At 45.4% G+C, this 17,025-nt stretch overlaps 1 protein-coding gene across 4 annotated transcripts in view; it reads left to right on the top strand.

Moving 5' to 3' along the window:
- The window catches only part of SERGEF (secretion regulating guanine nucleotide exchange factor), a 132,706-nt gene that overhangs the window by 62,275 nt on the left and 53,406 nt on the right, over nt 1-17,025 (top strand). For 3 of the 4 annotated variants that reach the window (XM_054972866.1, XM_054972865.1, XM_054972864.1), the window contains exon 10: nt 3,014-3,050. In XM_054972866.1, coding sequence (XP_054828841.1) covers nt 3,014-3,050 — 37 coding nt within the window. Of the gene's footprint in view, nt 1-3,013; nt 3,051-11,206; nt 11,333-17,025 lie in introns of all 4 variants that reach the window. The other variant, XM_054972867.1, reaches the window with a different exon arrangement.

The following is a 17,025-nucleotide window of genomic DNA, read 5'->3' as shown; positions in this document are numbered from 1 at the left end:
GGTGCTACTGGTCTCTTTTCTATTTTGCTACTACAGACTAACACGGCTAACTCCTTTTTTTCTGTTGTTTTTTTAGACAACTTATCCTGATCTTTTTTTGGAAAGCTGATTCTGAGTTGCCCTCATTCCTCTGATGTAATGTTTCTTTTGGTTTTATTTGTCCTGCCATCCACCTCCAACTCACTTTCTGATTATTGGACTTTCATCATCTTCGGATCACTTGTCTCCCCTCCACCTTCCTTTATCCCTCTCTCCTGCTTTAGCTTTGATCTTTTTAAAAATATTGCTGTATCAATATTCTTTGAATTTCCAGCTTTCATTAAAAAGGTAAGTCTCTAGCCCTTTCTCTAGTGGAGATATAAGGAAAAAGGAATATCTCCAAAATGGAAGGAGCTAGAGACTTACTTTAAAAAAAAACATTAAAACTGGGAATTCAGAGAACCTATTGCATCTGTTATTACATTGGTACACTAATAAAAGTGATGATTTTTAAAAAATTGCAAAAACCTCCAGGGGAGGGGGGTGGCCACTTCCAGCGCCAGAAAGGGACCCATCTGCTGCTTCTCCAGGCTCCATCCCCACAGAGATCAGTTGGCCCCACTGATGCTGGCCTCCACTTCCTCACTCTGGGTTGACCCTGGTGGGGCTCTCTGGTTTGGACCACATTGGAGGGGGGAATGAAGGGTGGATGGTAGAGCTGCTCCTCCTTTAAGTTTTTACATGCAAAGACACAGTGTTCATTTTTGATCTTTAAAAAATAACAACATTAATATCTTGATATAAGTATGCACAAAAAATAAAAGGGGGGCTTTGAAGCCACTGATGATGCCATTGATTACAACACTGCCCTTGTTGAATATCCTAATTATTTAAGGCATGTGAGGAAAAAAATGAACTGACTGCACAACTGTAAAAATGCAGAGGGAGGGCAGATATGGAAGAACCGTGCCCAAACTGATTCCAGTGCTTGTGGATCTACTGCTAAGAAAATCAGGAATAAGTTGAGTGTGCCAAAAAAACCCATACCTTTATTCATCTGTCAGGTATACTTATTAAATATTGCTGCCATGTTGTTCTTTACCTGGATGTCATACCTTTTGACCCTTCCCCTTACATGGTAGTTTAAATGGGAACATTGGGTGTCCGTGAATGAGCTTTTCAGAAGCAGAAGGTGCTTCAGGGCCTTGCTCAGCATTCAAAATGGAATTTATGTCATGTATATTTAATATAGAAACATACATGTTTAATGTACCTGATGCTGATTTTTAAAAATTAGCAACGTTTTAAAGATTCAACTGTTTCCATAAGGCAAAGTTAAAATTTGGTATGTGAGAGTGTTTAAAATCCATTCTTGTTTCCATGATTTTAAATCTTTAACCCCAGTTCTCCTGGTAGAAGTCATTCACCTACAGTATCAGCATTGTCTGTGGGGCTCTCTTACGAGTGTTTTTCTACTGTAATGTGTTTGTGGGTTAAAACATGTAGTGTTTGAAAGCTGGAAAATATTTCATTTAAATGGTGACTAAAAAGCTATCAAATCTTTAGTGTCTTTTTCTATTAGTGTTTTACTAACTTGCCCTAATACTCTAGTTTTTTTTAGTTTTCTGTAGTTGAATGAAAGGTGAATGAGAAATCAGCACAGAACTTTGTAGGAAGTGGGTTTAATCCCCTGGTTTTATATTTATAGATAGTTTTGATTGCAGCACATTGCTTGATTGTTTGGGGTAAATTATATTGCTTATCACTACCCTTGTTCGTAGTAATCAAGAAGCTTACAGGGCTACAAGTTAATTACACTTGTTTCTGATTAGCTCAGGTTTTTTTGTCTCAGCAACATACAATAACATACAATAAGCTAGTAGCAACATGCAATAAGCTAGTAGCATTATTTTGGGAAGTATTTTGAAGGTATCCTGAGTAGAGATGGGGACAATAGGCATTATGATCGAAAAGTACCCACGATAATGGTGATCGCGTGATCGGGACCCGGCGGATCAGTGCCATCCACGGCGCCCAATCCAGCGTTTGAGGGTGGTGGTGCTTGATCGGGGTGATTGGGCTGGGATCGGGAAGCCAGACACACAGGTGCCAGCAATCTATTCCCCTGGCAATGGAGCCAGGGGAATGCCTGAGCTGTGTTTGCCCTCCTTCTGTTGCCCTGGAAACCCGAATGGAAGCCCAGCTTGCCTTGATCACCAGGGCTTCCTTCCAACCACGAAACAGCAAAGCACTCACCAGTTGGGAGAAGACACCCAGCGGAGGGAGGGGGAAGGGGGTGTTCTGTAGCCATGGGCAGTCCAATCTCATCCCTGCAAACCCTGAGAGGCAGCTCTGATGGCCAAACACAGACGAGCGGCCAGACCCCCCACCCCCTGAGGGGAGGTGGCTCGTCACCATCTTCCCGTGTCCGCCGGGTCCGGCAGCCACTGTCTTCAGCCACCGTTCATTTCTCGCCAGCACGCTCCTTTTCGGCCTGGCGGGTGGGCACATGGGGGGTGCTGCCGTCGAGCGGCCAGACCCCCCGCCCCCTGAGGGGCGCCCCTCCGCTTTGGCCTCCCTGATCCACGATCCACGGATCGGAAACAGAAGATGATCAGTGTGGATCGGTAGTTCGGGATCGTCGTTGGCGCCGATCCACGATCAGCTTGATCAGTAATTTTTTTTAGATCGTTCCCACCTCTAATCCTGAGTAGCACTTTTGGATATTCCTAAATTTCATTATTATAGATATCTTTGTCTCCAACTAAAACCTGAAATGGAACTTGTATATATCATGCATAAAGCTGAAACCACTTGTTATAACAATTACATCTGAAGACTGTAAATGGCGTATGATACTCTGTAAATATGACACAGGTTTACTTTCATCATTATTTTAGGGGGACTCTGAACTGGACAGTACTTAGTTGAACATTCAGTAACGACATCTGCCCCTAAAAGGCTTAAACATTACTTCGACAATAATATACTTGGTTGCCTTCCTAATGTGTTTGGATTTATGTTTCTTTTGCAGATTGCATGTGGTTCAGAGCATAATCTAGCAATAGTTGGTAAGTACCTTGATTTTTATCAAATGATTTGCTTCCCTTTTCAGTGAAAGCTAAAAAAGGGTGTGTGCAAAGCCTATTATTGAAACTACAAGAAAGCAAATTGTGGCAGATGGAATGAATTTTATGTGCTATGTAGAGAATCTGAAATGTTGAAATGGTAATTGTTGTCACATGCTGACACCAGTGAAATTAGGGTCAAAAGCCCCCTTGCCCAGCAACCAAGCATTTTTCTAAAAGGCATTGAGGATTCTTCTGCTGCCAGTTAACCCCACAGGAGAATATTGATTGCTGGCATAACCTTGAAAAAGCTGCCTGGCAAACTGGTGGTAAAAGGTACTAAAAATATAAGCAATTTTAAACTCTTTTTGTTTTTTTCTATTAGCATTTTAAAAGTTGGTAGAATGGGAAAAAAAACCCTTCTCTAGGTCAGTGCTGGTGCTGTGATAGGAGCTATGACGTTCCTTCGTCCTTAAACAACAGAAGTGGCACCAAAGGCATTTTTAAAATTCCAAAAATAACTAATTTACTTTAGATGGGAAAGGTCAGGTGAAATCAGTGGGTGAAAATTTCTGAGGTAATTCAACATACATACATACATACACGGTTTTTTTTCAGCTGGAATGCGGTGGAATGGAGTTCCGGAACCTCTTGAAAATGGTCACATGGCTGGTGGCCCCGCCCCCTGATCTCCAGACAGAGGGGAGTTTAGGTTGCCCTCTGTGCTGCTGGAGCAGTGTGGAGGGCAATCTAAACTCCTTGCTGTCTGGAGATCAGGGGGTGGGGCCACCAGCCATGTGACCATTTTCGTCGAGGGTGATTTAAACTTTTAAAAACTCCCCCCTTGTTCCAGCTGACCCAAAGTGACGTCAGTGGCCCTGGGAGCATGCGTGCACTTTGCACGTGCACATGTGGTACCAGGGGCACCACCTCCCGCCAAGAGTTGCCTGCTGTGCTGGCAACCCACTGAGTTCCACCACTTCTTTTCCCAGAAAAAAAGCCCTACATACATACATACATATATAGCTGAGTGGGGGACCCTTCTGAGCTCTGTTTGGGAGGGTACGGGAGGGGAGGCCTGCAGTTGGGAAGATTGTGCACGCTCTCAGTTGAGTTGCTTATATATTTGGATCTTTGTATGATCTATTACTCAGAAAGAAGTCTACAAAGAAGACCTTTCTTGGAAGGATGGTGAAAAGTATTTTTTGGTCCAGTTAGTTCACAAGATCAAATTACTTTAACACTTCCAAGGAAAAAAACATGATTACACTACTTTGGAATTGGGGTCAGAATGATCCCAACTTACAACCTCCCCTCAAATGTAAACCTGATAGCTCTCTCAATCATGGCATTAGCTACTAAGGAAAAAAATCAGGCCTCAATAATAACTTTCTTCAGCAATGCAAGACAAACAAGTGTAAAATCTGGAATCGGGGTCAAAAATACCCCTAATTGAAAATATCAAATCATCATAGAAGTGTAAATGAGTAAAATCGACCCCTTCCACTTTTAAAGCACAATGACCCCATTTTTCAAAATTGCAGTATAGTTCAATTTGAGCTTTTCAAAGTAGCTGTGGGGCAAAAGGGAAGCTTTGATAGAGCACAACAAAGGGAAGCAATCAGCTCAGTGGACAAATGGCTAGAGGTCATCTAAAGTTCCAAGCTGAATGGCTCCTTCAAGTCTGGAAAATGAGAAGAGGTTCAGAGGATGCATAAAAACATGCCCAGGCTTGGCTTGCAGGGGGTTAGAATGATCCCATTTTCCAAAATTGCAGTACATTTCAATTTGAGCTTTTCCGTGTGGCTAGGGACATAAGGGAAGCTTTGAGAGAGCTTAAACACAGGGCTTTTACCTGCTTCTACTATATATACACAACAATTCAGGTTGCAAACAGTGGTTTCCTTGGGGGTCATTGTGTCCCCCAATTCCCAAAGTAGTGTAAAACCCCAAAGCCAAAAGTGTAATATTTTTGCACAACAAATATCTATGGATATAAATTATGGAGAGAAATTTTAGTTTTCACTATTTGCTCTACCTTCCTATAAAATGGAGATAATAGGTGTTAGTCCATCTATTTATACATGGAAACAGTGATTAAAATATTTTTCAATATTTGTTGGGGTCACTAGAACTCCCATTTACAATTATGCAAAGAACTTTCACTTTCAAGTCAGGTCTATTGGGGGTCAGAATGACCCCCCTTTACACTTTTGATGAACCTCAAACTTAAAAACAAAAGGGTGGAGGGAGGAGAGGGACTTCAGGGCATTGGAGTTCAGTGAGGAGAAAGCATAGCAGGAGATTGGTGTCTGTAGAAAGTTTTAAATGGGTAAACCAATTTTTTTCAATGACTTCTTGGGTCAAAATAACCCGTTTCCTTGAGAAATACGTTTCCAGGTACTGTGTATCGTATAAATACATTGACTCAGGAAGATACTCCTAACAGATTTTGAAATGCATATTCCATGGCAGAGTGAGTGCCAAATGGGAAACAGGGCTAGGGCTGCTTGACAGACAGATCCCTCCATTATGCTGATGGCATTATTTAGCTGTTCATGGCAGTCTTGCACAGCTGTAGGTGTGATCATGTGTCTTATGTGCGATCCCTGGAGACTCAACAAACTCACTAGGATATATTCATAAATTCTCTGCTTCTTTTTCAAGCTGCTGTAATAGTGTACAGCAAGAAAGCACTGGTGTACAGCAAGAAAGCACAGCAAGCTGTTTTATTACTTTTATCTATTATACATGATAGATTCTGCTTTGACTAGGACTGCATTGTAGGGGATTCCTGGAAGAGCAGCATGGAGGCATGTTAACAGCACCATCTCTTTTCTCACTGCAGTCCTAATCACATACATAGATTGCTAAAGGGCACCTCGCAGGGATTCTTCCAAAGCCACATTTTTTTAAAAAAATCTGTCACTTAGAGCAGTTGACCATTGAATTTCTTCTCTATCACTGCCTCTTTTACATATTTTCATTGCTAACATGGATCTTTTCAGTGGTATTTGGGATAAGTGGAACAGTTCAATATAATTGATCCAGAATCCCATCTACTGTTGTGTAATTTTAACTATAAAATAATGAGGTTTTTAAAAACTTAACGGCTTTATTCAGTCTATACAAAGGAAGACAGAGAAAATATAAGTTTAAATAGGTGGAAGAACGAAGTACAAATGAATAAAAATCAGCTATCAAGCAACAATGCATGCAGGAATTGGTACAGGTATACAGCATTTCAGGCTGATCAGATCATAGGACAGTTAAAACAAATATAGTTTGTAGCTTATCAGTGTTTGTACTTATTAATTCTAATGAGAGTTGGGTAAAAATAAGGTATGGATCTTAGTGTCACTTAGTTTGGACCAAGTTAACAAAACTATCATTTCTGAGCCATTTTTAGGGCTTCTTACCTTCCCCCCTCCAATATGTTAAATAACCCCTCTGAATTCTAACTGGGACCTCACATGTTCATAACTAAAGAACTACTTTGACTGCTTATATAAATTATATTTTGCATTTGATAAGGTGAGTAATGGGAACTAAGGATTGACTGGGTATTCTCCTTGTCTACCAGCAACCTAGTTCCTCAGTAAGCACCATTTCTGACTTGGCAGAGGTTATCTCAGACATGGTGCTGGAGACACCTAGACCAAATATCTAGAGACCTTAGGGCTGGGCCAAATATCTAGAGACCTTAGGGCTGGTATTTAATAGCTTCCTCAGCACCCCTGTAACAGGCTCCCCACACAAAAAAGGTTGCACCTTGGACTTAATCTTTTGCACCGAGGAAAAGTCTTTTACCCCTGTAACAAACTTGTGGTGTGTGTCATTTATGAGTGGTCTGTTGGACTTAATGTCACTCAGATTTCAGTTCAGATTTTCTGCTGTTGATGAAAATTACTAAGGACCTGGATAATGCCTGATGAAGCTTTTTGTTCTTTAGCTTATTATATAATACTTCTCTCCATCAATCCTAAAATGATTAGATGTTTGAATCCTAAAATGATTAGATGTTTGAATTAAAAACAAAACCATACAAGTGCAAAACTTCCAGTCCTACAGGCTTAATTTCAGCTGTCCAAGCAAAAATCTTTTTAAAAAGTAGTCAAGCTGATATGGCAAATCCTATTTTGCCATGCTTGTAAGGACTGAAACACTACAATAGCTACAGAAGCACAAGTTGCAGCTTGAATCTCCGCAGCTAGATATGTTTATTCACCAGCAGTGTGATTTGAATGGAATAATGTGTTGAGAAGCTGTTTTGATGCATGATCATAGTAATAAAACTGTTATAAGAAACAGAAATAAACCTCTGCTCTTGAATAACAAAATGTAAATAAAGTGGTAACATGCCTGGTGCAACTGAAAAATTTCTACTTCATCTAGAAAATAAAACCCCACTCCTCTTTTTCTGCAAATAGTTTTAGGTGGGTAGCTATGTTGGTCTGTAGTCAAGCAAGATTCGGGTCTAGTATCCCCTTGAAGACCACCTAGATTACCAGGGGATGAGCTTTCGCTCCCGAGAGCTCTGACTCTCAAAATCGGATACCCTGGAAATCTAGTTGGTCTTTAAGGGGCTACTGGACCTGAATCTTGCAATTCCTTTTATGCAGTTTATCACAAGAACTGACATCCTAATGTAACTTTAAACTCAATATTTATGAAATTTCTAGTATTGAACCATAACACAGGTACTTACTGTGGCACTAAATCCTGCCACAAACCCAGGTACCAACTCTGGCCTTATATATATAGTAACACCTTATAATACCAACCAAACCAGGGTTTTGTTATTGTTATCATTTGGATTTCTATCCCGCCCTTCCCACAAGCGGGCTCAGGGTGGGTAACAACAGTAAAAACATAAGTTACATTTAAAACATTGATAAAAACAGCAAAAATTCCATTAACACCGCACACAGACCGTGGCCTTGCACCCAGCTCCTACCAGTAAAACACAGAGGGATGGGCAAAAGAGGGGAACAGGCCTTTCCAACCAGTCTATAACTCATCTAGGGGCAGATGATCAACTATAACTCATATGGGGGGGCAGATGGTCATACAGCCCCTCTACCAGGAGGCCAGTTGGGAGGCCTCCAGATGACTTCTGGTCTGGCCTCAACCATATGCCTGGCAGAACATTTCAGTCTTGTAGGCCTGCTGGAATGACAAAAGATTCTGGTGGGTCCACATATCCTCTGTTAGAGAGTTCCACCAGGTTGGAGCCAGGACCAAGAAGGCCCTGGCTCTGGTCGAGGCCAGTCTCATGTCCTTGGGGCCTGGGACCACCAGTAGATGTGCGTTGGCTGATCTCAGTGCTCTCTGGGGTACATATGGTGAGAGGCAGTCCCATAGGCAGGCTGGTCCCTGTCTGCTAAGGGCTTTAAAGGTCAAAACCAACACCTTGAATTCTATCCAGAACTCCACAGGAAGCCAGTGCAGCTGCTGCAAGATGGGAGTAATATGCAGCGCTGGATCTAGGTGCATGGGTGCCCGGGGGAAACTTGGCCCGGGTGCTCTGCACACGCGCACAGTGTGTGCGCACTCCCCGCGCTGCGCACTCCCAGCGCAGAGGCAGGAGGCATGCCCGCCTGCGTGGCAAGCTGGCCGCTTCAGCACCCGGTGAGCCGTCGAACTGGCGGCGGTGCATGTGTGCGCTGGGGTGGCTGGCTGGCTTGCTGCGCATGCAGGACCTCCCAGCCCTGAGCTCAGCTACCCACGCAGCAAGCCAGCTGCCCCAGTGCACGTTCTCGCTGCCACCAGTTCCACGGCTCACCAGGTGCTGGGGTGGCCAGCTTGCTGCGCGGCCGGCTGAGCGCAGGGCTAGGAGGCCCTCCACGTGGTTCGTGTGCCCCACTGCCCTGTGCCGCCCACGCAGCAAGCTGGCCGCCACAGCGCACGGTGAGCCGTGGAGCTGGCAGCGGCGAGGGCGTGCGCTGGGGCAGCTGGCTTGCCGCGCTGGTGGCTGAGCACAGGGCTAGGAAGTCCTGCGTACATGGCAAGCCAGCCACCCCATCAGCGGGGCTGGCGAGGGTCTCCCAACCCTGCGCTCAGCCTCCCGGGTGGTTGGCAGCTGCGCCTGGCGCCCCCTCTTTGGCGGCGCCGGGGGCAGGCTACCCCCCTGCCCCCCCTTGATCCAGCCCTGGTAATATGCATCCTATATGGAACACCAGTAAGGACTTGCACAGCAGCATTCCGGACCAGTTGTAATTTCCCGGTCAAACCCAAGGGAAGCCCTGAGTTGAGCGAGTTATAGTAGTCTGGTCTGGAGGTGATCATTGCATGGATCACTGTTGTTAAGTCCTGGGTTGAGAGATAGGAGGTGAGTTGCTTGGCCTGCTGAAGATGGAAAAAAGCAGACTGAGCAACTGCTGAAACCTGGACCTCCATTGACAAGGAGGCATCCAGAATCATTCCCAGACTCCTGACTGTTGAACCCAGACACAAGTGGTGCCCCCATTGAAGGCTGGGAGCCGGATCCCCAAATCCAATGACCCACAACCCAAGTGCAGGATCTCCGTCTTCACCGGATTCAACTTCAGTTGATTCTGCTTCACCCAGCCAGACACAGCCTCCAGACCTCTTACCAGGACAACTGGGGCAGAGCCAGGCTGGCCGTCCATCAACAGATACAACTGGGTGTCATCCACATACTGATGATAACCCAGTCCGAAACCAGCTGAGTGAGGGGGCATATACAGGTTGAACAACAAAGGGGTGAGTATCACCTCTTGCGGGACACTGCACTCCAGTGGGCAGTGCAACGATAACTCTTCCCCAAGTGTCCCCGACCTCTGTCCCTCTGTCTTTGTCCAATGTGATGTATGTTATCACCAACCATTTAGTCTCAACACCAGACTACAAACTGACAGATCTGACATAAAATATGGCACTTTTCGGAAAGCAGTGGGAGAACATTTCAGTCTCCCAAGGGACTCTGCTGATGACCTCAAAGTCATGGTTTCTCTACAAAAAAAGTCTTCAAAGGGAGCTACAGCACAATTTTTTTCATTCAGTACTTGATAGTATAGTTTGCAATTGGAAGTCAAGTTTCATGTGTCTGATTAGGCATTTGTTAGTTCTTAAAGAGCAACAAGGCTTTTTTATACACTGTTAATTTAGTAAAGATTATAGAAAATTGTAATTTTATTAGAGAAGCTCACAATGTATTTGAAAGTTTGTCTACACAAGAATTTTATTCCAATGATAACTTAAATAATTCAAATGATGTGGACAATTTAAAATTGTGGATATAAGCTTGATTTCTAACCCCCTCCCGGCAGCTGTGTTCCAGATAACATACTGTTAATTGTTTTAGATGATGACTTGTAGGTTCCAGTTGTTTCTGCAGAAAAAAGTTAATCATATCCTTAATTTTTCCATTGGAGAATCAGGTCTATTTGCTTCTCAGTACTCTTGCTAATGTTATTTAATACTGATTGGTTTCATATTTGAAAACTAGTATTTCCTAGGTCTCATTTTCATATTCATTTGATACAAATGTGTCCTCAGAATGAATAAATGGCTGTCAGTGTGTCTAAAGACACTCTCATATGGAAAGAGCTGAACTCTGTCATTTCCTAGCTTTTGATGGATCTTTGGAACACCGTATTTCTGAGCTCTCACCAAATGGGGACACAGTCAGGAAAAGATGTCACATGAAAGTGATCGATGTAAGTTCCATCCGGGTGACTTATGTAGCAAATAAACATGAAACTAGGTCTTTCTGAAGTGATAAAAAGTTGTAACGCCATCATTCATGCCATAGCATATTTCTGCAGGTGACAAAATGATATTGCTAGTGCTGAAAAGGAACCCATTTCAGATAGATAACTTGTAACTAATGACTGAGAAAGAGTAGGAAAGGAATTCTAAGGAACTAATTGGATTGATAAACATTAGTTCTAATAAAGAGATAGCCTTCTAGTAAAGGTGGAGAAGAACTGTAGTGATTGATTGGATTATAAGGTCACAATTTAACAAAGAAATTAGTTCTGACTATTTTTCTCTTATCAGTTTAGTGTTGCAGAGCTATAATTTTAATGTAAAACGAGTTGGACTCACAGATGTTAAAATTGGGCTTTCTTTCTAGGCTCATTGTCTCTTCTGACTGCCAGTGTTCCTTCTTTTGTCCTGATTATTTTCCATAGGACAATTCAGATGTTGCTCAACATTATCCCGACTTAAGGAGGGAATCCCAGCCCTTTGTCGTCAAGTGTCAACGCAAACGCATGGGCTACAAGATTAAGTTGTTTTTATTTAACTTCTTCATACATGTAAGAAATGTTTACTCACAGTTCTACTAAATAATGAAAGGAGAGAGTGCATCTTTCATGGATAAAGGTCCATGGTGGAGCTTTGTAGACTTGTTACCAGAACTGCTCTTTATTATAATGGGGAATTAGCTTTAGCAGTCTGTAACTGAAATTAGCGCGGATCTTAACCTATGTCTACGGAGGTCCCGATTCCAGACACTCAAGTGAAAAAGAGGCAGACTACAAATAAGTTCCAAACACGTGTATTTAGTGTGGTGTAAGCCTAAACTTGCACAAGCATACAAGAGAGCACACAAGATCTAAGAAATACAGAGTAGGAAATACAGAGACTTTCACATTAGCTGGTTCCCAATGATGGTGGGGAATACTCACTTATCCTGGAGCGAAGCAGAGATACAACAGCGAGGTGGCCCAATGCCAGCACTGGGACCACAGACGGACAGCAAGGGGTTCTGGATAGGATGGCACGAGCCACAGACAGCGAGGGGTTCTGGATAGGAATGGCCTAAGCACCGAGTGGTCTGAGAGACCAGCTTAAATACCCCAAAACGTACCCTGGGGCTGGTGCTGTACTTGGTGGTTCTCACAGATTAAGACAAAGGTTCTAATGGGTTACTGAATGGCTTGGATGGGCCACTTTGGTAATCTGATTGTGATAAGTGACACCTCAGGAAGAGGGGACAAAAGAGGGAGGGGGAAATCCAAGTGGGCTGAATGGATGTTCCAGCGGACAGGGCTTGTCCTGATGTCATCAGCTCTGGAATGCGGAGGTTTCTTTGAGATGCATTCTCTAAGTGCTTGGGATGGTCGGCACTTAGTTCCTTCTCCGGGGCGGCTCCTAAGATATGCAGAGCGGGGCGAGGTACTCTCGCTGCGGACGTGGTGTGCCCGCTTCGCCGAAATGGCTTCTCAAAGCAGTCTTTTCCTCTGGGTCTTCTGGCTGCCTGAGAACATGGATGCCGGCTGGGCATAGCTGGGGCTGGTTTGCAGGCTGCCCGGTAGCGAGGGCAAGCTCGGCGACCGGCTCGCGGGAGGCTCCAGGCGGGAACTGACCAGGGAGCGCCTAGCCAGGCCCGCTGGAGTTTTCCCCGGCAGGCGCCCGGCTGCTAGCAGCGGCTTGGGCCCATATGAGGCAGGCTTCCATGGAGGCAGGGGAAACAGCACACAAAACACAGTCCAAAGCAGGGAACAGGCACGGTCCGTGGTAGATGGCTATGCCGGCACAGGGCACACTTGTGATAAAGTCCAAACACACACTGGGAAGTCCAGATATAGGTCTGGGCAGGGCTGCCCAGGAAGAGAGTCCTTTGTGCAGTTATCCAAGCATGGAGTCAGGGAACTACACAGTCTATTGCAGTAGCAAGGTAATTAACACGCAGGCAGGAAACTGACACGTGTATCAGGACACACACGTGCAGGGCAGTCTTTGGTGCAGCAGTAAAACAGTAACGCAGGAAACTTTAACACAGTTCATGGCAGGCCTTAAAGCAGGAGAGGGGGCCTACTTGGCAACAGACTCAGTTTATGTGGTGAAAAAAAGAGATGACTTGCTCCTCTCCCTGCTGACGTGTGAATGAACAAAGGAGGAAATGGCCCTAACAAGTTTTAGTGGACTCTGAATGCCCCAGGAACAGAAACCTGTGGGGAAAGACACTACAACTCCCAGAATGCACTTCTCTTAAAATTACAGGCATACATTGTAGTCCTAGTACATACGGATTAACCGAGTAATATGTTCAGCTTGCTGCGGAGGCAGCACAAACATTGTTTTGATTTTTTTTTTTGCATTAGAAAATTAGGTCTTGTGCGCTACACCCAGTCCTTCATTGGTTCTCCCTCTGAGGCAGAGGACATCCTAGGTGTTTCCCACCATCCAACTGGGGAGGCAGGAAGTTGATCTTCCTTCCTCTTCCTGTGGTGTATAAGTGGGAACACCCCATCTCACCTCAGTTCTTTTCCTGCCCCCGGGGAGAGCAGTTCTACTACAGGCTAGTTCTACTGCCTTCTGTACCTTTATTCTACTAACCCTCACTACAGCCTTTATATTTCTTCCTCTTCTTATTCTTGATCTTCCTTGCTCTCTTATCTGGCTACCCCCTTTCTTTCTCTTCCTCTTCCCCCATTTCTCCTCTCCCTCGATGAGGAAAAGGAAAAGACAAGGGGAACGGATGGCCTCAGGTGAGTCATCGGACTCGGAGGATAGCTTTTTGGAGAGGGCGGGCTGTTCCCACAGAGCTGTCTTACCGATGGTGAGAATGAGCCCAGCTGGCACCAGCATGCCTTCCAAGGCTGCACGGCTCCCCGGCGAGAACACAGAGGAGGAAGAGAATCAGCCCTCCAGAAAATGGCCCCGTCTACTGCAGAGGGAGCCGCTGAGCTCTGCGTGCCACAGCCAGCAGGCTGAGTGCAGCGCCGACGGACAGAGTTCCATTTTGGCAACAAAAGTAGGCATGATGAGCGATTTCCCGCCTAGACAACAGGACGTGCTTCCCTATCTCCCGGCGGGAGAAATGCGGCAGAAGCAGCTCTCAGAGAGACAGAGAGGTAACAAAGAGGGACAGGAGAGCCAAGTAAGTGCTGCCTCTTATGTGATGCCCCCAGAATTTTTGTCTCTACTCGGGCAAACAATGAGGGAAGAAATTCTGTCTTTATGTAATTCTGAGCTGCCCCAATCCACGCAGGCCTCTTGTTCCATGGGACCTAGGGGACCGCAGGGGGTTCAGAGTCGTAGTGGGCCCTGGCCTACCAAGGCAGCAAGAAAGACCCCATCCAGCAAGACCTTAGATAGGATGGCAGGATGGCTGGAGGAAGAGCTTTCACCTAGTGAGGACTCTGACTTGGGAGACTTCCTTCCAGAGGAAGAGGAGGAAGAAGAATCCTCAGGCTCTGAACAGTCCAATAGACTTCTTCAAGCAGAAGATTATCAATATCTTATGACCAAAACATTGGCAGCTCTAGACCTGCAAGAAACTAATGGGAGGGAGGAGGATCCAACCGCAGGGAACCCTAAGACTAGGCCCAAGGGAAACAAAGAATTTTTCTCTAGGTCAGAAGAGAAGCTCAAGGTCTTTCCTTTTCCTGAGTACTATGCGCAGCAGCTTAAGGCGGAGTGGGCCACACCAGCCACATGCAAACACTTTCATAGTACTGTTAAGAAACTGTACACTCATCCTAATTTTGCTAATGAGTTCTTGCAGGTGCCAGCCATCGATGCACCGGTAGCGGCTCTGTAGTCCTAAGGTCTCCTTTCCGAGGATGATCAAGGCATAATAAAGGACAGTCTAGATAAAAAGGGAGAGACAGCACTAAAGAGAGCACACAAAGCGATGGCTATGGCCATCAAGGCTTTGGCCATAGCATCGATGGTGTCCTCAGTAGTATGGATCAGGAGAATGATTCAACTGCTACCAGAGAACAATAAGCACCTACTAGAAGGGGCCAATAGGATACTGAAGGCTAGTGCATTCACAGTGGACGCCGCCCTCAATGCAATGTCTTTTTGTTCCAGAGCAATGGCCTCGGCAACAGTAACGAGATGTTTTCTATGGCTTAGAGCCTGGCCAGCCAACGTCCAGTCTAAGGTGATTCTGATGTCCTACCCTTATCAAGGGGGAAAGCTGTTCGGCGACCACCTCAATAAAATACTGGTGGAAACAAAAGATAAGAAGAAGGCTCTACCACAGTCTCTAAGGAGGAATGAGAGACGTACCTTCCAGTTTCAATCCTTCAGGACAAGCCACACATTGCCCAGACATAGACAAGACACAAAGCGATCCTGGAATTTTCTGAGACCACGGTCCCGCAAGGGGAACTTTGGGAATAGACCACATAAGCAACTAAGTGGCTGCAGCTACTGGCAAGATCCAGAGGACAAAGGACAGAAACCCTGACTCGAGGGATGTTCCGGTGGGAGAGAGACTGCTTCTTTTCTGACAAACCTGGCTGGACTCCCAGGTGGATGCCTGGGCCATGGAAGTGGTATCTTCTGGCTACTTAATAAAATTTCTCTCTCTTCCACCAGAAAGGTTCCTGATCTCTCTACTCAAGAAAGATCCGAGCAGACGCGCAATTACGATCAAGGCCATTCAACACCTAATCGACATCAGAGCCGAGGAACTGGTCCCCCAATGCGAGAGAGGGACCAGCGTATATTCAATATTTTTCACCGTCCCCAAGAGGAATGAAGATTGGAGATCCATCCTAGACCTGAAATATGTGAACTGGTTCATCAAGCTCCGGCACTTCAGAATGGAGACCCTACGATCTATTGCAGAGGCTCTACGTCAAGGGGACTATCTGATGTCAGTAGATCTGACAGAGGCATATCTCCACGTTCCTATTGCCCCACCTCATCGACAGTTCCTCAGGTTTTGCGTTGGAAACATGCACTTTCAGTTTCGTGCAATGCCTTTCGGTCTAGCGATGGCACCAAGAGTCTTCACAAAACTCTTCTTTGTGCCAATTGTCAAATTACGGGAAACGGGTCTACATTTACACCCGTATCTGGACGATATCCTAATCAGATCGAATTCAAGAGATTCCTCTTATCAGAGACACTCAGTTTGCAATTCAGTTCCTAGACAGACATGGATTCCTGATAAACAGGGTCAAGTGTTCTCTGCAACCATCCCAGAGACTGGAACATTTAGGACTGATAATAGACACTCAGGAGGGCACCTTTACCCTACCCGAGGAGAAGATCAGGAAGACCAAACACTTGGTGTCAATCGTCATGAAACAACAGCAGTCTCTGATCATGGAACTGACCAAGCTATTGGGCCTCCTCATATCCAACATGGAAGCTATTTATTGGGGCTGTTTTCATGCCAGACCACTACAGGTGCTGCTGAGACCCTACTAGTTCCAAATAGCACAGAAGAAAACATCAGAGTCCAGGTACCTTGTATGGTCAAGGACAGTCTCCGGTGGTGGACCATCGGGGACAACCTCAGACAAGGCAAGAGTTTCCTTACTCCTCAGTACATTCAAATCTTTACGGATGCCAGCCTGGCTGGTTGGGGAGCAATGATGGACGGTCTTCCCCTACAGGGCCGCTGGTCCCAGATCGAACGGACATTGCCAGTCAACGTGCTGGAGATGAGAGCCATCTACCTGGCCTTGACACAGTTCAGCAACCGAATGTCCTTAGCTCATGTCCTCATACGTACAGACACCGTAGCTGCAAAAACCTATATCAACAGACAGTGGGGATCCAAATCCTCTTGTCTTCAGAAGGAAGCAAACCAAATCGTCAGCTGGGCAGAGATCAGTCTCCTTTCACTGCAAGCGGAACATATCAAGGGGACCTACAATGTTCAAGCAGACTGGCTGAGCCGAGAGATACTACATTTGGGAGAATGGTCGCTCAACAAGGAGACATTCAGACTCATCTCAGCCCACTTCGGCAGTCCGATAGTGGACCTGTTCATCTAAACCACCAAGTCTCGAGGTTTTTCACCAGATACCTCCACCTGAAGGTGGAGGGCACAGACACCCTGACGTCAACCTGGCCCAAAGGGCTTCTATATGTCTTCCCCCCTCTGCCAGGGCTTCCAAAGCTACTATGAAAGATACAGGAACAAAGGGCGAAGGTAATCTTGGTAGCACCTTACTGGCCAAGGAGACCCTGGTTTTTGACTCTACTCCTTCTCTCGGACCATCCCCCGCTTCAGCTTCCAACATGACTGGATCTC

This window comes from Eublepharis macularius, chromosome 2 (genome assembly GCF_028583425.1).
Source record: "Eublepharis macularius isolate TG4126 chromosome 2, MPM_Emac_v1.0, whole genome shotgun sequence".
Lineage (NCBI taxonomy): Eukaryota > Metazoa > Chordata > Lepidosauria > Squamata > Eublepharidae > Eublepharis > Eublepharis macularius.
The sequence above is the reverse complement of the archived record's forward strand: the minus strand, read 5'-3'. Positions and strand labels throughout refer to the sequence as shown.